The sequence below is a fragment of the Piliocolobus tephrosceles genome, chromosome 5 (genome assembly GCF_002776525.5).
Source record: "Piliocolobus tephrosceles isolate RC106 chromosome 5, ASM277652v3, whole genome shotgun sequence".
NCBI classification, from domain to species: domain Eukaryota; kingdom Metazoa; phylum Chordata; class Mammalia; order Primates; family Cercopithecidae; genus Piliocolobus; species Piliocolobus tephrosceles.
Window position 1 is genome coordinate 136,265,086 of NC_045438.1, and position 19,259 is coordinate 136,284,344.

The 19,259-nt window shown below is 48.3% G+C and overlaps 3 protein-coding genes, 2 non-coding genes and 1 pseudogene across 6 annotated transcripts in view; 2 read left to right on the forward strand and 4 right to left on the reverse strand.

The window, feature by feature from the left end:
• The window catches only part of LOC113219906, a 14,133-nt pseudogene extending 10,831 nt beyond the window's left edge, over positions 1 to 3,302 (forward strand).
• Positions 3,303 to 3,564: 262 nt separating this feature from the next.
• On the forward strand, positions 3,565 to 4,787 carry MCCD1 (mitochondrial coiled-coil domain 1). Its single transcript, XM_023188912.3, has 2 exons — positions 3,565 to 3,762; positions 4,304 to 4,787. The coding sequence occupies exons 1-2, from the start codon at positions 3,592 to 3,594 to the stop codon at positions 4,490 to 4,492; spliced, it is 360 nt and encodes a 119-aa protein (XP_023044680.2). The 5' UTR covers positions 3,565 to 3,591; the 3' UTR covers positions 4,493 to 4,787.
• DDX39B (DExD-box helicase 39B) overlaps positions 4,781 to 19,259 on the reverse strand; it is a 16,542-nt gene continuing 2,063 nt past the window's right edge. Inside the window, exons 3-13 of one of the 2 annotated variants that reach the window (XM_026448112.2) lie at positions 16,757 to 16,955; positions 15,111 to 15,464; positions 13,942 to 14,069; positions 13,559 to 13,651; positions 11,039 to 11,222; positions 9,911 to 10,029; positions 7,339 to 7,470; positions 5,851 to 5,960; positions 5,608 to 5,752; positions 5,334 to 5,481; positions 4,781 to 5,006 (exon numbers count right to left, since the gene is read on the reverse strand). In XM_026448112.2, coding sequence (XP_026303897.1) covers positions 4,990 to 5,006; positions 5,334 to 5,481; positions 5,608 to 5,752; positions 5,851 to 5,960; positions 7,339 to 7,470; positions 9,911 to 10,029; positions 11,039 to 11,222; positions 13,559 to 13,651; positions 13,942 to 14,069; positions 15,111 to 15,321 — 1,287 coding nt within the window. In that variant the 5' untranslated portion in view covers positions 15,322 to 15,464; positions 16,757 to 16,955 and the 3' untranslated portion in view covers positions 4,781 to 4,989. Of the gene's footprint in view, positions 5,007 to 5,333; positions 5,482 to 5,607; positions 5,753 to 5,850; positions 5,961 to 7,338; positions 7,471 to 9,031; positions 9,566 to 9,910; positions 10,030 to 11,038; positions 11,223 to 13,558; positions 13,652 to 13,941; positions 14,070 to 15,110; positions 15,465 to 16,756; positions 16,956 to 19,259 lie in introns of those variants that run through there. The other variant, XR_002725642.3, reaches the window with a different exon arrangement.
• On the reverse strand, positions 10,913 to 10,988 carry LOC111523957. The gene has a single exon (XR_002725648.1). It is a non-coding gene; the product is annotated as a small nucleolar RNA SNORD83 (small nucleolar RNA).
• Positions 15,908 to 15,985, reverse strand: LOC111523956. Its single transcript, XR_002725647.1, has one exon. It is a non-coding gene; the product is annotated as a small nucleolar RNA SNORD83 (small nucleolar RNA).
• ATP6V1G2 (ATPase H+ transporting V1 subunit G2) overlaps positions 19,208 to 19,259 on the reverse strand; it is a 2,350-nt gene continuing 2,298 nt past the window's right edge. The window contains exon 3 of the mRNA XM_031935666.1: positions 19,208 to 19,259. This exon is cut by the window's right edge and continues 1,001 nt beyond it. The gene's annotated coding sequence lies outside the window, so the exon portion shown is untranslated.

A 19,259-nucleotide genomic window follows, 5' to 3' on the forward strand; every position in this document is an offset into this window, starting at 1 on the left:
GTGCTCTGTCACCCGGGCTGGAGTGCAATTTCACGATCTCAGCTCACTGCAACCTCCCAGGTTCAAGCAATTCTCCAGCCTCAGCCTCCTGAGTAGCTGGGATTACAGGTGGCTACCATCATGCTTAGCTAATTTTTTGTATTTTTACTAGAGACGGGATTTCACCATGTTTGCCAGGCTAGTCTTGAACTCCTGACCTTAAGTGATCCACCTGCCTTGGCCTCCCAAAGTGCTGGGATTACAGGTGTGAGCCAACCACGCCTGGCCAATTTTCAATGTTAATTGGTTGTGGATTGTTTAACCATATACTGCATAGTTTCACTTATCTATAACAACAGTAGTTTGGGGCTCTTATATTCTAATAATTAAGACTTCAGCTGTGTGCACATTGCAATTAAAGTATAAATCATGCATAACCTTATCACTAAGATACAAGAGGGAAAGCCCTTCTCCCCTAAACCTTTTACAAAGGTTCTGGGTTCTTTTCCCACTTAAGTGGGAAAAAGTCAGCTAATGAGGAATGTAAAGTCTTTGGCCTCATCTAAAGGTGCTTTGGCCTGCAACTATGAGAAGCACTGACTGCTGGGAAGGCCTCCCGGCCTGGTTCCTGGACTCCTACACCATGGCAGAGGCCATCTTCCCTCCCAATGCAGAGTGATATCCAGATAGTAAGCTGGCTAATAGCTGTCCACTCTCCAGCAATCCTGCCTTCTGGGGCATGGTTTTCTAAGGACCTTCCTGTTCCTAGATGATCAAAATTGGGACCAGCCACTCCCTTCTCAGCCACCCCTGCTTCTGGGCCTGTGGCTATGCCCTCCAGTAACAACAGGACACCCCTTCAGAACACCCTGCAGGAAGCTGACATCTCTACACAGACTCACACATGCACGGTGTGTGCACAGGACTTTGGTTCTAGTTCAGGAGGTATGGGGGGGGAGGCTCACTCGTCGAACAGAACTTGAGGCCTGTACCAGTGTCATATCCCAGGAGCCAAAGTTACAAGGGATACAAAGTGCCCAGACCTACCAGAGAAGGCAAACCCTTACAGCATGCAGGGCTAGGCAGGGGCAAGAAACAAGGTCATTCTGGGCCAGCAAGAAGAGGGAAGGGGAAATCACAGGCATACCTTGGAGATACTGCAGATTTGTCTCCAGACCATGGCAACAAAGTGAGTCACACAAACGTTTTAGTTTCCTATTGTGCATAAAAGTTATGTTTGTACTATATTGTAGTCTGTTAAGTGTACAGTAGCATTGTGTCCAAAAAACTGTGTATACTTAACGGAGTCTCGCTCTGTCACCCAAGCTGGAGTGCAGTGGCACAATCTTGGCTCACTGCAACCTCCGCCCCCTGGGTTTAAGCCATTTCCTGCTGAGCCATCCAAGTAGCTGGAACTACAGGTGCCCATCACCATGCCCAGCTAATTTTTGTATTTTTAGTACAGATGAGGTTTCACCATGTTGGCCAGGCTAATCTTGAACTCCTGACCTCAAGTTATCCACCCGCCTCAGCCTCCCAAAGTGCTGGGATTACAGGTGTGAGCCACAGTGCCTGGCCATATACTTTAATTTAAAATATTTTATTGTTAAACAAATGCTAACCATCATCTGAGGCTTCAGCTAATCCTGATCTTTCTGCTGGGGGAGGGTCTTGCCTCCATGGATCAGGGGCATGGTTGCTGAAGGCTGCTTTGACAACTTCTTAAAATAAGACAATGACGTTTGCCTTTTGCCGCATGGATTATTCCTTTCAATATTATTGTGCCTCAGGGAATAGGGAGGCCCAGAAAACAGAGTCGGGAGAATGGCCAGTTGGCGAAGCAGTCACAATACACACATTTTTCCATTAAGTTTGCTGTCTTATATGAGCATTGCTCATGGTGTCCCAAAACAATCACAATAGTTACAGGTCACTGTAACAAGTATAATAAAGAAAAAGCTTGAAACATTTTGAGAATTCCACAGTGTGACACAGAGACATGATGTCTGTCTGCTGTTGGAAAAATAGCATCAACAGACCTGCTTGATGTGCTTGACACAGGGTTGCCACAAGCCTCCAATCCCTAAATAAAAAACAGCGTCTGCAAAAAGCAATAAAGGGAAGCACAATAAAAAGGTACATCTGCAAAGGGGAATCAGCACTTAAGCAAGGTCAGGATGAGCTTTCAAGTCAGGTGGACCTGGACATGAACCCTCCAGGCCCTACCAACAACCAGCTGTGGACCCTCGAGCACATCCAGCCTAGAGCTGCCCCCAACAGACACTTCCCCAGTGAGTGCTGAATGAAACCATCTGAGCCAATTTCCTCAGGTGCAAACCAGGGATGTAATTCCCACCTTGCAGAGTGAAGTGAGAAAAGATAGTGTTAAGAAAAGAAAAAGACATGCCGGGTGCAGTGACTCACGCCTGTAATCCCAGCACTTTGGGAGGCCAAGATGGGCGGATCACGAGGTCAGGAGATGGAGACCATCCTGGCTAACACGGTGAAACCCCATCTCCACTAAAAATACAAAAAATTAGCCAGGCATGGTGGCGGGCACCTGTAGTCCCAGCTGCTCAGGAGGCTGAGGCAGGAGAATGGTGTGAACCAGAGAGGCGGAGCTTGCAGCGAGCCCAGATTGTGCCACTGCACTCCAGCCTGGGCGACAGAGTGAGACTGTCTCAAAAGAAAAAAAAAAAAAAAAAGACGCAAGACCTGTGGTAGCCTTTCCTTTCTGTCTGGCAGCAGCCACTGGGTAAACCAAGATGGTGCATACAAGTACATCCAGGAGCTATGAAGAAACAGTCTGATGTCATGAGCTTTCTTCTGAGGGTCCGTTGCTGGCGGTACCACCAGCTCTCTGCTCTCCACAGGGATCCCCTCCCCGCCCCACCCAGCCCAGTAAAACGCTACTGGGCTACAGCCAAGCAAGGTTACATTATATAGAAGCGCCGTGGTGGCCGAAAATCCAGTTCCTAAGAATGCAACTTAACAGCAAGCCTATCATGGTGTTAACCAGCTAGTTAGCTCAGAAGAGCAAGCTGGATGCCACTGTGGGGCTCTGAGTCCTGAATTCTCACTGGGCTGGTTAAAGATTCCACATACAAAGTTTTTGAGTTTATCCTAGTTGATGCATTCCATAACACTGTCAGAAGGAAACCTGACACCCAGTGGTCCACAACAAGCACAGGGAGATGTGTGGGCTGACATCTGCAGGCCAAGAGAGCCATGGCCTTGGAAAGGGCTGTAAGTTCTACCACACTACTGGTGGTTCTCGCCATGCAGCTTGGAAAAGGTGTAATACTCTACCTAATAAACACTAGATTACAAAAAAAAAAAATCACAGACCTGTGGTAGGCTGGGCAGTGCTCTAAAGCAAGTTCTGCCTAAACTGGCAGGAACATTTTTCACATCAGGAACAGGAGTTGTTCCTGGACTCTGTCTGGGGCCAGGCTGGGAGAGAGGTGGGGGCAGAGCGGGACAGAGGCAGGGGCAGGGCTGGGGGCCGGGGCCTGGGCAGGGCCAGGCACTGAAGTGAGGCCAAGGCCTGGAGGGAACCAGTTCCTGGTGGCTGTTGGGCAGCTCACACAGCTCTCTGCCAGGTCACCCGCCATGGTCCCCCCTCTGCCCTGGCTCTCTCGCTGCCATTTCCTTCGCCTCCTCCTGCCCTCCTGGTCCCTGGCACCCCAGGGCTCCCGTGGGTGCTGCTCCCAAAACCCCAAGGCAAGCATGGAAGAGCAGACCAGCTCCAGAGGCAATGGGAAGATGACATCCACTCCCAGGGTAAGTGGCACCACAGGTAGGAAGAGGGTGTGAGAATTTGTACTGGGGTGTGGAAAAAAAACCCTCAATCCCACCCTGCACCACCCCACACCATGCCTACCCCTGCAGCTCTTTTCCTAAATTCAGCTACCAGCTCCTCTCCTCCCCTCCCCCAGCCCGGACTGCAGGGCTCTCCCCCACCCCCACCCACAGCAGCACAGTCCACAAAGTCCTTGAACAGGACCTATTCCCCTTCACGTAACAGTTAATTATTTCTTAGTGGGGAGGAGCGGCCGATCCTCCTTCCAATGACCCCATATCCTTGTTCAAGGAAGCCAGTTACGGCCCCTGGGCCAGGAAACTCTATCTGCCCCCCAAAGGCCTATGCCCAAGACAGGGACCTACCTGGGCTTCTCAATACAGGCGTCCTAAATAAGGACCAGGTCAAAAACGGATAGGCAAGGTGGAATTTCTCACTTCCAGCCCAAAGCCTGCAACAAAGCTTCCCAGGGCCTCAGCCCCCTGCCCTGGCTGATGCTCCCTCCCCTAATTCCCTCACCAGGGCCCCGGGATCCACCGCACAGCTGAGCTGGCCCAAGCTGAAGAGTTGCTGGAACAGCAGCTGGAGCTATACCAGGCCCTCCTGGAAGGGCAGGAGGGAGCCTGGGAGGCCCAAGCCCTGGTGCTCAAGATCCAGAAGCTGAAGGAACAGATGAGGAGGCACCGAGAGAGCCTGGGAGGAGGCATCTAAGCTTCCCCTGGTGCCCATAGCACCCTCTGGCACTGAAAATCCGTGTGCCGCCCACCAGCAGCCGCGGGATCAGAGACTCCCCAGCCTCTCCCAGACCAGAGAAAGTGGAAGAGACCCCCACAAATCGCGGGCAATTGCCAGGTAGTGGGGGAGCCAGGGCTCTGCAGTCTTAGTCCCATTCCCCTTTAATCTCACAGCAGGCAGGGCACCCAGGCCTTACAGGAATTTACCCTGGACCATGCCCTAAAACACCTCACCCCAAACGCAATAAAGGGACGAAGCACTTACAGATACCACAGACACGTGTGTTTCATTTTTAGTTTTGTTAAAAAAATTCTGACAAATCAGAAATGGGCGTTCAGGAGTGGTGGTGATGCAAAAGATGGAAGCCATGGGGTGGGGGCTGTCAGGGGTGGGGGCAGTAGTGTCTCCTTCACCCCCACCCTGGTGTCCTCTCCTGAGGGACAGACGGTCACATTCCAGAATGGGCGAGTCTTCTACCGTGTCTGTTCAACTAAGAAGAAAACATAGCATGGTCAGAATAAGGCATGAAAAGGGGAAAGCGAGGCAGGAACACACAGCACACATGCAGATGCTGGTGTACTGTGTGGGTTCAGAGGACAGACGTGGGGGTGAGGGAAGGGATGTAATATGATGAGAGAAGACAGACACCCCACATAAAGGTCAGGAAAGCATCCCAACACAGCATCAAAGACCAGGGGGCATGAACCAGTCAAGTGTCCATTATGCATCAGGTGCCAATGATCTAAATGATGGGATTTAGGACATACACACTAAGCAACAGGGAGGACCTAAAGGGTTTCATGAGATCAGGACTCACTGTAGGAGGAGATGTCTATCTCATCAGGCAGCTCACTAATATTGACCTCAAAGCGATCCTGCACATCATTGAGGATCTTGGCATCATTCTCATCGGACACAAATGTGATAGCCAAGCCCTTGGTGCCAAACCGGCCTGCTCTGGCCACCTGGAAGGAGACAGAGGGTAGCACTGGAAGATCAAAGAGGAAAGAGACCCAGAGGCAGGGATGAAGATGTACAAATAGAAAAAAAGGGAATGGGAGAGTGGGATTTCTTCAGCCTGTGGGGTTTACCCGATGTAGGTAGGTGTCAGAATCCTCAGGCATGTCATAATTAAAAGCAATGTTCACCCGCTCGATGTCCATGCCTCGGCCAAATAGGTTGGTAGCCACAAGAATTCGTCGTTGAAAATCTTTAAACTGCTGATACCGAGAAAGCCTTTGTGAGAAAGGAAATTTTTAAAATGTTGAGATGCCCTTCTCTCAACTGTCTTTTTCTCCCAAAGACGCAAAATATCTTTCCCATCTTCAACTCACCTCTCCTCCTGGGGCATCCCACGGTGGATGGCAATGGCTGGAAAGTTCTGCTCCACCAGTAGCTGGGCCAAGGCAATGCACCGCTGCACAGACTTCACAAAGATCACCACCTGTTGTGGGGTGGGGAGGTGGGGGGGTCGCGAATTGGGGGAATAGGGGTCCATAGTGTGTGAGAGACATTACATGGGAGAGAGGAGTTTCTACTAATTACGTTCTCAGGAATTCCTCTTCATCTCTCTTATTCCCCCACTATGTATTTAGAGCAGAAGAGGAAATATAACTTTATTTTAGCCCTGATTTTTCCATAGGGAGGCTGGCCTCTGAGGTAGCACAAAGTTCAGAAACCAAAACTGCCAGACATGGTAGGAGAAAAGGATGAGATCACCTCGTGAAAAAGTGATAAAAGCTAGAATTAAGATCTGGAGGGGTAACTGATATTCCTGCTCACCAAAACATTAATCCTAAGGGAGCTGTCCTAATTCTAGAAAGTAGTTTGAAGTGCAAATAGGCCACTCACAAGTATATTAATGAAACACTTTTTTGACATGGGGTCTCACTCTGTCCCCCAGACTGGAGTGCAGTGGTGCAATCGTGGGTCACTGCAGCCTACACCTCCTGGGCTCAAGAGATCCTTCCACCTCAGCATCCCAAGTAGCTGGGACCACAGGTGCACACCACCACACCCAGCTACTTTTTTTTTTTTTTTTTTTTTTTTTTTACTATTTGTAGAGATGGGCATCTCTCTGTTTCCCATGCTGGTCTTGAAGTCCTGGGCTCAAGCGATGTTCCTGCCTCAGCCTCCCAAAGTACTGGAATTTATGGGCATGAGCCACTGCCCTGCACCTAGTCAGAAATGCTTCTCTTGAATAAGCAATTAGAGGAATTAAACATTTAAGAACCCTAACATGCCCCCCAAATTGTTTCAAGCCTTTAACAGCTTCCTAAAACCTTTCAAGGACTTTTGGAGTCAAGGTCTCACTCTATTGCCCAAGCTGGAGCACAGTAATGCAATCATAGTTCAATGCAGCCTCAATCTCCTGGGCCCAAGCTATCCTCCCACCTCAGCCACCAGAGTATCTGGGGCTACAGGCACACACCGCCACACCTGGCTAACTTTTTCTTCTTTGGTAGTGATGAAGTTTCGCCATGTTGCCCAGACTGGTCTCGAACTCCTGGGCTCAACTGATCCACCTGCCTCAGTCTCCCAAAGTGCTGGGATTACACACATAAGCCACCGTACCTGGCCAAGGATCTTAACTTTTGAAGTTTATTTTCCTTGAGGTTATTGAGAACATACATATCCATGCCAACCACAGAATAGAAAAGCAGCTTCCACCTTACTCATGCTCAGCCCCTAATGTTTATACCCTCAGAATTCTCTCCCACATCACACATGTGATTTCCTCAGTAAAAGTGTACTTAATATCCAGGTTTCTGCTACAGCTGGAGTGCTCCAATGCTCATCCCCCTACTGGACGTGTAACTGACCTGGTTGAACTCAAGGACATCCAGAAGGTCAAAGAGCTTCCGGTTCTTCTCGTTGTCCTTCAGTTTCACGTAGTACTGCTGCAACCCATGCAGCGTCAACTTCGTCTCATCATCCACGAAGATCTCCATTGGCTGGGGGGGGAGGAAGGGGTGGGGAACGGGAGGAGGGCAGAGTGGGGGGGTTAAACCTGGGGGGGTGGAGGAAGCTGATCTCCAATACACCCCATGGGGGGATGGGGAGGAAAGAGAAGATTGAAAACCCCACCCCACTCCCAAAACTACCCGTATTTTACTGTGGTCTCTCTCACATTACATCTAATTTCCTTCCTATCAGATGGGTTTTAAGACTGCCCAACTAAAAACTATCGTGGGAAAGAAACTGCAAATGAAGTAAAGGAGCAGTGAAACCACCCAATGGCACAGATGCCATTACGTCAAATAGAGGTGGGAGAAGAAAGAAAAAATATGGGAGATGATTCTCAAAGGGAGAGCAAGGCCCAAACATCTGGGAAATGATGGGAGGCAGTGACTCAAGGTCAGAATAACTCCATCACAGTTGCTTGTAAGAACATGGGGTGGGGGCAGGACAACTGCTCCATTTGATTCTCCTACTTCAACTAAGAGAATCTCGTATACATTAGGAAAGTGGACGTCAATTTTAAGATCAGAAACACTGCAATGGACAGTCAAAATGCCACTTAAGGGGAAACAAAAATTGCTCAAGATAAGTAACTTGCTGTCAGACCACAACAGGATAATTTTAGATGAGACTGGTCTCTTCACTAAGAATTAAACCATCTACAGGTTTACAGGGAAGGTATCAGTAAGTGGTATTAAAAAACCAAATTCAGAGCAGGCAGATATGCTTTTAAGGGACAGGATCTCACCATGTTGCCCAGGTTGGAGTGCAGTGGCTATTCACTGGCACAATCATAGCACATTATAGCCTCAAATTCCTGGGCTCAAGTGATCCTCCTGCTTCAGTCTCCCGAATAGCTGGGACTACAGGCACACACCACTATACCTCACTGCATTCATCTTTAAAATTTAAAAACCCCCTGAAGGGGAGGAAAGTAACAAAGACAGAAATTACCACAACTCCAAAGCCCAACTTTCCTAACACTTTTGTGCTACTCTGGGGGAAGATAGTTAATATGAAGACCCAGAGGACAAAATAGGAAAGGATGGGTGTGTCATGGGAAAAAACAGAAGCCCAATCCCAAAAGGCAGGTTTTGTTTTGATACAGGGTCTTACTCTATCACCCAGGCTGGAGTACAGTGGCACAATTACAGCTTACTGCCGCCTCCGTGTCCCGAGCTCAAGCAAACCCTCCTGCCTCGGCCTCCCAAGTAGCTGGGACCACAGGCATGCGCCACCACGCCTGGTTTTTCTGGTAGAGACAAAGTCTTACTACACTGCCCAGGCTAGTCTCAAATTCCTGGGCTCAAGCAATCCTCCCATCTTGGCCTCCCAAAGCACTGGGATTAGAGGTGAGCCACCAGGCCCAGGCAAGGCAGGCTTTCTAAAGAGAAGTTCCATGGCCTTCTTCAAATCTCATTCTAGCCCCAAATAAAGCTAAAGAGTTATCATCCCACGGGAAAGAACACTGCAGGGAGAACACACTCCACTGCTTATGCAATTGGCCCCACCTAGCCCCAAACCCTAACACCCACCCGATTACATCCACTTTACCTTTCCTATGTCCCTCTCCTCTGAGTATTAAAAAAAACAAAAAAAATTTTTAAGGAAAAAAAAAATCTACCACCCCATTGAGGACACCCCTCCCCAACACATATGGGGGGAAACGGGGCACGGCACGCGTTGGGTTCAGGAAAAAAACCGGGAACGGAAAAAGAGGCTGGTTTGGTCCTCAGCTTCCTGGTCAGGTTTCCCCGCGGCCTCCGCTGCCGCCATCCACCGCTGGGTGCCGTCCGCATTCCCTCGCCGCGCCACGGTGCTTCTCTGTTGCCGGCTCACATCAACCGAGGTTCCAGATGGGTGCAAGGAGATGTGGGTGGGAAGGAGTAGGGTATCGGGGATTGAGGTGCCAAAGGCCCCCACCCCTGGAGGTGGGGAAGGGGAGGATTCATTTGTGCTGATGTTCTTCTTTTGGACATGCCCTGCCATCTGTCTGTCCCTCTCTTGCTCTCCTGCCACCGGAAAGTAGGAGTTTTGGTGAGCAGAAGGCTCCAGCTGTGTGCTCGACGCCACCTTGACAGTGCGTGGCTGTAGGGGGCACGTAAGAGACGATGGGTGGGTGGTAGGGCAGAAAAATTCTGCCCTCCCCCAAAGGGAGAAGAGGTTCAAAAATGTTGCGATTTTTGAAAAAGTCGAACACTACCCGCTCTCACATTAACCCGACCAAGTCTTCCGGAGTTTCCCTGGCACCCGCGCAGACCCTAACACTAGCTGTCTCTGCTTCTGTATGTCTCTTCAAGGAGTCATTACTCCCAGTTGGGCACAAGCCGCCTTCTTGGCACTTGAATGACAAGGGAGTCTGAGGAAGAGGGCGAGGAAGGGGAGGAGGCAGCGGGCGGGGAGTGGAGGGAGAGAAGGTAGAAGGGTATTTACATCTTGCATGAACTTGCGGCAGACTGGACGGATCTCTTTGCTCAAGGTAGCACTGAACATCATGACCTGCTTCTCGTGGGGGGTCATGCGAAAAATTTCCTGGACATCCCGACGCATGTCTACAAGAACAAGAAAAAAATTGTAGGAGAGAATAAGCAAGTATGATAAACAAAGATTAGAGGTAGACGTTCCAGTGAGATGAAGATTGCTGGAAATAGTAATAACACAATGGAAAGAGCAATGGACTTGGAATCAAGAATTAGGATCAGATTCCAGCTGTTCGTTTTAACCAAGCAAGAAATAAAGATAAAACCCCAAAGTTCCCAACTATAAAACGGGGACAAAGCCCAGTGCAGAGGCTCTAAAGGCCTTCGAAACATGCTTTACAGGCCCTTCTCCCAATCCTTTCCTGTCCAAGCCCCAGCCAGCCCTCAGCAGACTACAAGTATCAAGCATGTATTACATTCCAGATATCAGAATCCATGTATGACTCTCTGGATCACTTTTTTATCAAGTCCGGCAAATATGACATTGCTACCTGGAGCCCACCTTTATATCTCACCATACTGAATTGCCAAAGACCATTTGTAATGACTTATGGGGCCTATGTCCAACCCCACACTCACTCACCGAAATTCAATTCTTACAGAAAAAACTTCCATTAACCCCACTTGGCACACTAGAATACCACACCACACGAACTGCCACTCTCTCTCCATGAATCCCACACCTGAGTCTAGAAACTGATTCAGCTATAAATTCTGACTGTAAATGCTGTGCTGGAGATGCCAGAAGGGTACTGTCTTCTCTTTTAGTTTAGAATCTCCCCTATGACTCCCAGTATAGGAATCCATAATGAAAACGGTGGTGGTGGTGATGACTTATGCCTAAAATTACCAAAGTCTCCTATTCTCAAAGGTTAACAACAAAAATCATAAAAGATGATAGATGACATCCTTTACTGTGCTTAAAAGCATAACAAAGACCAACCAGGGAACCCAGAGCCATCAGTCATGGGTGATAGATAAGAGTCGTCCTTGCACTGAGGCGCTCCTGTTTCAAATAAACATCATTTGGCTCCAAAGAACAACTCCCCAGCATTAGCCAAGTCCCAGCACTGCCACTCACCGAGCTGTTCAAGCATCTTATCACATTCATCCAAAATAAAATGTTTAATGTGTTTGAGGTTGAGGCTCTTATTTCGAGCCAGGGCTAGGATACGGCCTGGAGTCCCCACGACGATATGCGGGCAGTTCTTCTTCAGCACCTCTTCATCCTTCTTGATAGACAGACCACCAAAAAAAACAGCAACCTGCCGAGAGCCAGGAGCAAAGAGTCTCAAAAAAGAGGAAGGAAAGAGTCTAATCCCCCCAGAGTTCCCACTGCTTGAGCTAAACCAATGTTTAGCATGTTTCAAAACTAAAACGAACTTTAGAGGTCACCTAATTTAGAAATTTTATGTCCCCCCACCAAACACTGAGGGTGACTGCCTAAAGTTACATAGCTAGTCGGAGCAGTCAGGACAATAATTCAGTTCTTCTGACTTAATCTAACCGTCTTCCTTCATTTATGAGGCCAGGCTTCATTTAAAAAATAAAGGAGTCAGGTGCGGTGGTGCATGCCTATAACTCCAGCTACTCAGGAGGCAGAGGCTGCGGTGAACCAAGATCTCACCACTGTACTCCAGCCTGGGCAACAAGAGTGATACTCCGTCTCTAAATAAATAAATAAATAAAATAAAGCCAGGCCCGGTGGTTCACGCCTGTAATCCCAGCAGTTTGGGAGGTCGAGGCAGGTGGATCACTTGAAGCCAGGAGTTCAAGACCAGCCTGGCCAACATGGTGAAACCCCATCTCTTCTAAAATACAATATTTACAAAATTACTACTAAAATACAAAAACTACAAAACTTAGCCAGGAGGCTGAGGAAGGAGAATCGCTTGAATGCAGGCAGTGGAGATTGCAGTGAGGCGAGATTGAGCCACTGTACTCCAGCCTAGATGAAGGGCAAGACTCCATCTCAAAAAATAAAAAATAAATAAATAAGGACAGCAAGAAATTACCAGATTAGTGTAAAGTACCACAAAAAAAAAACACATGGAACATTAAGTTTTCCTAAATAAACCCAGAATCTCAAACTCCTTCATACAAACCCCATGAAATTACTGCTTTGGGCGAAATATTATCACTTCATGTTAAAACCATTAGATGAATAGTTGGTTAGGGATCTGGGCCTTGGTGCAGTGCCAAATAACACCAGAAACTCTAGTTTCAAGGGGGAAAAGAATGACCATGGAATCAGACTGTCACGATACTAATCCTATGGTAAACCTAAAATCACTAATGAGGCCAGGCGCAGTGGCTCACACCTGTAATCCCAGCACTTTGGGAGGCTGAGATGGGTGGATCACTTGAGGTCAAGAGTTCGAGACCAGCCTGGCCAACATGGCGAAACCCTGTCGCTACCAAAAAAAAAAAAAATTAGCCGGGTATGATGGCACACCGTAGTCCCAGCCACTCAGGGGGTTGAAGCAGGAGAATCACTTGAACCTGGGAGGCGCAGGTTGCAGTGAGCTGAGATTGCACCACTACACTCACAGCCCAGGGGACGCAGCAAGACTCCATCTCAAAACAAATAAATAAAAATAAAAATAACTAACATAAGTCAACCCAATTTGTGGCGTAACGAGATACAGCGTCACCTATGAAGGATGATTGCCAAAAATGCTTAACTTCAATCAGATTTTTTTTTTGAGATGGGAGTCTCACTCTGTCACCCAGGCTGGAGTGTAGTGGCACAATCTCAGCTCACTATAACCTCTGCTTCATGGGTTCAAGCGATTCTCCTGCCTCAGCCTCCCAAGTAGGTGGGACTACAGGTGTGTGCCACCACGCCCGGCTAATTTTTGCATTTTTAGTAGAGACAGGGTTTCATCGCATTGGCCACACTGGTCTCGAACTCCTGACCTCAAATGATCCACGCCTTGGCCTCCCAAAGTGCTGAGATTACAGGTGTAAGCCACTGCACACTTGGCCAGAATCCTCAATTTTCACATAGCCCTGGAGCTGTTTTAAAGTTTCTGGCTTTCTCTGCCACACACTCCAAAATTATCAAACTGATAGAATTCAAAGTCAGTATAAAGCAGTAAGAAAAGAGTGGTCTTGGTTAAGCATCATCCATAGCCCAATTACAAATCCTCCTGTTACATAGGATCTTAACACTGTTAAATCATGGCAACCTAAAACTTCTCCAAAAAAAAAATTTTTTTTTTTTGAGACTGAGTCTCGCTCTGCCCCCAGGCTGGAGTGCAGTGGCGCGATCTCGGCTCGCTCTAAGCTCCGCCTCCCGGGTTCACGCCATTCTCCTGCCTCAGCCTCTCGAGTAGCTGGGACTACAGGCGCCCGCCGCTATGCTCGGCTAATTTTTTTGTATTTTTAGTAGAGATAGGGTTTCACTGTGTTAGCCAGGATGGTCTCGATCTCCTGACCTCGTGATCCGCCCACCTCGGCCTCCCAAAGTGCTGGGATTACAGGCGTGAGCCACCGCGCCCGGCAACTTCTCCAAAATTAAAGAGACTACTGGCCTACAAGTTTCTTATCCCTCCAACTTGCCACACCCTCACTCTCAGGTCTCTTTACCTCGGCTTACCTTGACATTGGGCATGTATTTAGAGAAGCGCTCATATTCCTTGCTGATCTGAAAAGCCAACTCCCGAGTGTGACACATCACCAGCACAGACACCTTAGGCAGGAAGTAGACCGAAACATACCGTGAGTGCAGCCCTTCTTCATCCCCTCTAGGGAAGTAACTGTGACAAAAACACACCTGGGCCGATCATAAATGACTTCAATTCTGTGATCTAAATCACAAACCCCATGCTTGGACAGAACATTTCCCACAGCTGTCAGGTTGTCAAGGGTAACCGAGGTCACATGCTCATAGCTCCGCAAGCATCATGTAGCTAGGACAGAAACACCCTTCCCTCATAGTCCTAACCAAAATCCCCTCCCCAGCACTCTCCCCAAATATACCTGCCCAGTAACTGGCTCCAGCTGTTGCAGTGTGGCCAACACAAACACTGCTGTCTTTCCCATGCCCGACTTGGCCTGGCACAGGACATCCATTCCCAGAATGGCCTGAGGGATGCACTCATGCTGGACTGAAAGTAGGGGGGAAAAGATAAATTAGACTTCAGTCTCCAGAGAACTCTACAAACTTTTTCATCATGCCAAGCCCATTTCTTACCACTCAATTCTCAAAGTCTAGTATTTACCTGGTTCTTGCCAACTTCCAGACCCTTTTTACCTCCTTCTGCTCAATTATATTCACCTCAAAATCAGACTCTCCTAATTCATCCCAGCTTTAGCCTCCTCCAGATCTACGCCTTCCCAGTCCTACTAACAGCCTCCTCCCATCTACCAACTGCTCACCTTCAATGCTCCTGGCTCTGTCTTTATTTTTCTTAATCTGTAACAATTCATGACATCTGAATACCCCCTAAAGACCATTTCTCCTACTTAGGTTGCCATACTTCGGGTCACATAACAACAACCCGGGACAAAATGAAGGACTTGGTACCTGACCCAGAAGCCAGTCATCTCTAAACCAATCATAGAGGTTTCCAGAGACCATAGTTGGCCTGGCCCAACAGCGGGAGACTACAGGTCCAACCAGGACCTTTCTGGAAATTTAAAATTACAAGTCAAATGACAAAATTAAAAATAAGCAGACAAGAAAAGTCAGTCACAAGAATGAATGGCAGACCTGGAAGCTACTTTTAGATAATTAGCACTTTGGTGCTATCACGAAAGAAAGAATAAGCCTGTATAATCCTCCTCTATCCAAAATCGTTTTTGATATTTATCTCCTGATTTTTTTTTTCCCTCACTGTCACCCCGGCTGGTGTACAGTGGTGCAATCACGGCTCACTGAAGCCTCAACCTTCGCCTGCTTAATTTCCGAACGTTTTGCAGAGACAGGAGTCTCCTATGTTGCCCAGGCTTCTCTTGCACTCGAGCTCAAGTGACCACCCCTCCTGCCTTGGCCTCCCAAAGCGCTGGGATTACAGGCGTGAGCCCCTGCACCTGATCCTGATCTAGTCTTAAGTATAAACCTTTACCACCTGAGCAACGACAAACACATCTTTTTATTGTACCCTTAAAGAGCCCAATGAGCACTACATGCTCAAGAGAAAATTTACCTTCTGACGGATGCTCAAAGCCACAGTCGACAATGGCCCGGAGCAACTCTGGCTTGAGCAGGAAGTCACGAAAGCCAGAGCTGTGGATGGAGACATAGGAGCCCTTGACATCCTTCTTGGCAGGGGCCTCAGCCCCATCTCCCCCAGCTGCTGTCTCCACCTCATCATCTTCATAGTCCAAGAGCTCATTGTCCACATCGTTCTCTGCCATAACTGGGCCGGCAGGGGAAGACCAGGGAAAGACGGGAAGGGGGATCTGGATGGGTTCTCGCAAAACAGGTGAAAACAAGGGGTGAAGAGTAGGGGATTGAGGAACAGCAAAGGAAAATAAAGATACTATTTCTAACAGAAGAGCTGGGGAGGGGAGGAAAAAAAAAAAAAAAGCAAGACTTAATCACGAGCAGAGCCTTCACCACCTCTTTTCCATTCCCAGTTCCCACTTTCCCTAAACTAGAAAACTTTTACATGGAAAGAAAAACAGATACACAACATAAAAACGAAAAGCCAAATATAACAACAGAAAAAGCAGCAGCAGCGAAAGTGGTTAGGACACAGGTTCCCAACAAGAATAGCAATCACAGTAGCGGAAACCAGAAAAGTTGGAAGGGGAAGACCAACTTATAAATTCTTGATCTGAAAGTAACAGTGAGGAAATATAATAAATAATAAAAGGTAAAATATGATTAATAACTTAGTAAAGTCGAAAATGGAGATGACAAGCAGAGTCCTGGCAAGTCCTCAAAGGAAGACTGCGCTTTCCCTATTATAATCCCACCGTTACGGATGCCTAATTCAGCAGCCATCAGTCAAGGGTGATAGATGAGGGTCATCACTGCGCAAAGCGCTCATCTTTCGAAAAGAAAACATCATATGGCCGCCGTCCACCTCCCATAGCTCTCAGCCTCCCACTTCTCAGTATCCTCCCTTCCGTTGTTTAAGAAAGCCTTGTGTAATTAGCATGGGGGGGGAGGGGCGGTGCAAGACAAATGGCTCGGCCACACACACACACACAAAAAATCCATGTCTCCACCCTCCAATAACAGTTAATACTTGACAGAGAAAGGCAATCCCCGCCCAAGCTTTAACAGGATCTTTACCAAGTGGTCTCACATCACTGTTGCGCTACGAAGGTGAGACTCCTTTTGGAGAAACATCCAATGACACCAATAGTAAACACTTGGAAGGCACTCCAAATTAACTTGGGCAAGTCAAGGTGAGAAAAATCCAACTGGGCCCAGAAACCGGCTCCTCCTCCCAGTCCCACCGTGGGCCGAGAAAGGGCTCAAGAAAGGACAAGGAAGGTGATAAGAGCCCCGCCCTCCGCAAATACCAAGACCAAGGGACGCCTAGCGCCGCCTCTCATTGATGCTGAGGCCTCCAATATGAGAAGACCCCACTGGAAGAAGGGAGCAAAACGAATACAATGGCGCCGAGGACACCATCTTGGATTGGGCCCCCCCTTAGCTTCCCTTCCTTCCCCCAAGAGCTCTTTGCTCTCGAAAGGGATGCAAGCTACGGAAACAGCGAACCAACTAGGCCCCAGAGACCAGACGATCGCCTGTGAAAAGGGTATCAGGGACTCATGTGACGGGATGGGTGCGGAGAAGCGCAGATGGCAACGGATTGTAGCGAACGCCAAAGCTTACCTAAGCAGGCAGAGCGCGTATGGCGGCAGCAACAGCGACGAAGGAGGGAAATCTGCCTTCACTTCCGGTTGCAGCCTTCCCTCTACTCCAGCCTCCCGCCTTCTTGGCTGCAAGAGCGCAGGCGTAAGGGACCGGAAACGGGGCCTTCCGCGGTTGTACAGATCCGTGCGCTCCAGGCTTGCCTTTGGAAAATGCCTGTCTGAAATTTGTTTTAAAACCGTTTCTAACTTCCCTGCTACCGCCAGTAACAAAAGGTATAAAGGAAACTAACGTCTCCTCCCACTATTATCTTTCTTCTGTTGTCCTACTCCTCTCCATGCCTCTCATCTCTTCGTTTAGGTTTTTGCCATGCAGGTCTTCTCTCTAGGCACCCCTCCATGGATGCGCGAGGAACCGGTGCGGCGAGGGCTGCGAGTTCCCACGGGGTCCTTGGCCCGGTAGTGAAGGTGACCTGAGGGCGGCTGGGCAAGCACTAGGAAACGGCAGGCCCTAGCTGAGGGGAGGGGCGTTGCCCGACTCTTTCCCAGTGGTGGGGCTGGTGGCGGTATTTTCCCAGAAGGATGCTGTCCGAGGTAGCTGATGCCCTAGGGGCAGGGAGGCAGGAAGGTGTTCTGAATCCGAGCGGGAAGACGGGGTCTGGATTCGGCCCCAAGTGTTAATAGTAGGGCTTGAGGGTTATACTACATTCCATTAATACTGTTTTTGTTTTTGTTTTGAGACAGTTTCGCTCTGTCGCCCAGGCTGGAGTGCAATGGCGTGGTCTCGGCTCACTGCAACCTCTGCTTCCTGGGTTCAAGCGATTCTCCTGCCTCAGCCTCCCAAGTAGCTAGGATTACAGGCGCCCGCTACCACGGCCAGCAAATTTTTGTTTTTTTAGTAGAGACGGTTTTTCACCCATGTATGACCTCAGGTGATCCACCCGCCTCGGCCTCCCAGAGTGCTGGGATTACAGGCGTCAGCCACCTCACCCGGCCCATTAATACTGTTAATTCAAGCAGAATGTTCTTGGCCCCGCCCCAGCAGCCCCATTGTTCAACCTGGATTTTTTTCCTGAATGAAACATTTGCCATCCCTGTCTTTGAGATGGGGAGCTACAAAAGCAAGACCTGATGTCCTGCTGTGTAATAAAACAACAAACGTTTGACCCTCTCCCTGTTAGCACACTTAATCATTTAATACTAAGGAGTAGGTACCGTTCTTGTCATCTTATTGACAGAAGCAAAGCAACATATCCCAAGCAGTACAGCTGGTGAGGTTACAGCCAGGATGCAAACATCTCTAATTCTCTATTGTATTCTGCCTCCCTGCTCAAAGAATCTGGTCAGTAAATACACTACAGGTTACCTTATTGGTTCCAATTCTTGGTGAAGCAAGCTTGTCTTCAGTGACAAAATGAAGTAACTAATTCAAGAATAGTGTCATAGAAGGTATTTTCCCAAGTATTATTCAATTTATGCAAAAGTATCAACTGCCTCCCTTGTACCACATGCTGTCCTAGGTTCTGGGGACACAGCAGTCAACAGCCCTGTTCTCACAGTGTTTACATTACAGGGAAGAAAACACATAAAGACAAATATAATGTCAAGTATTGATAAGTGTTCGGGGTCCAGTGGCTCAGGCCTGTAACCTAACCCTTGAGGAAACCGAGGCCGAAAGATTGCTTGAGCCCAGGAGTTTGAGACCAGCCTGGGCAACAGTGAATCTCTACAAAAAATTTTAATATTAGCCAGGCATAGTGGCACTCGCCCGTAATCCCAGCTACTCAGGAGGCTGAAGTGGGAGGATCATTTGAGTCCAGGAGGTCAACGCTGCAATGAGCTGGAACTCCAGCCTGGGCAACACAGTGGGATCTTGTCTCAAAAAACCAATAGCAGTAAGTGCTATGAAGAAAATGCAAAGTAAAGGGGCAAAGAGCACTTGCTCCTACATTCCAGCTTTTCTCTATAGTTGCCATCTATAGTCCTCAGATTCCCAAATGAGGAACCATGTTTCTCACTTTAGAGAAATAATAAAGTACTGCTTGTTCTTGTTTCCCCAACACGTTTCAAAGGATAGCCATTTGGGCTGTTTAGGGAATATGTAAACAAAAAACAAGAGAGTGACAGAAGGCCGGGCACAGTGGCTCATACCTCTAATCCCAGCACTTTGGGAGGCTGAGACAGGTGGGTCACTTGAGGTCAGGAGTTTGAGACCAGCCTGACCAACATGGTGAAACCCCATCTCTACTAAAAATACAAAAAAAAGCCAGGTGTGGTGGCACACACCCATAATTCCAGCTGATTGGGAGGCTGAGACAGGAGAATTGCTTGAACCCTGGGGCGGAGGTTGCAGTGAGCCGAGATCGTGCCATTGTATTCCAGCCTGGGCAACAAGAGCAAAACTCCATCTCAAAAAAAAAGTGGCTGAAAATGAGAAATGATGAGGCAAAAGGAGGCTGCTTCAACTCACCAATTTATTTGCCAATAATTATTTTATTGATACTTTTTTTATTGTTACAATGGGA

Excerpts from the sequence above, each read along its gene's own strand:
- MCCD1 (XM_023188912.3), top strand. The coding sequence starts at position 3,592 with ATGGTCCCCCCTCTGCCCTGGCTCTCTCGCTGCCATTTCCTTCGCCTC. Across the intron at positions 3,763-4,303 it reads AGATGACATCCACTCCCAGG|GGCCCCGGGATCCACCGCAC; the intron begins GTAAGTGGCACC and ends TTCCCTCACCAG.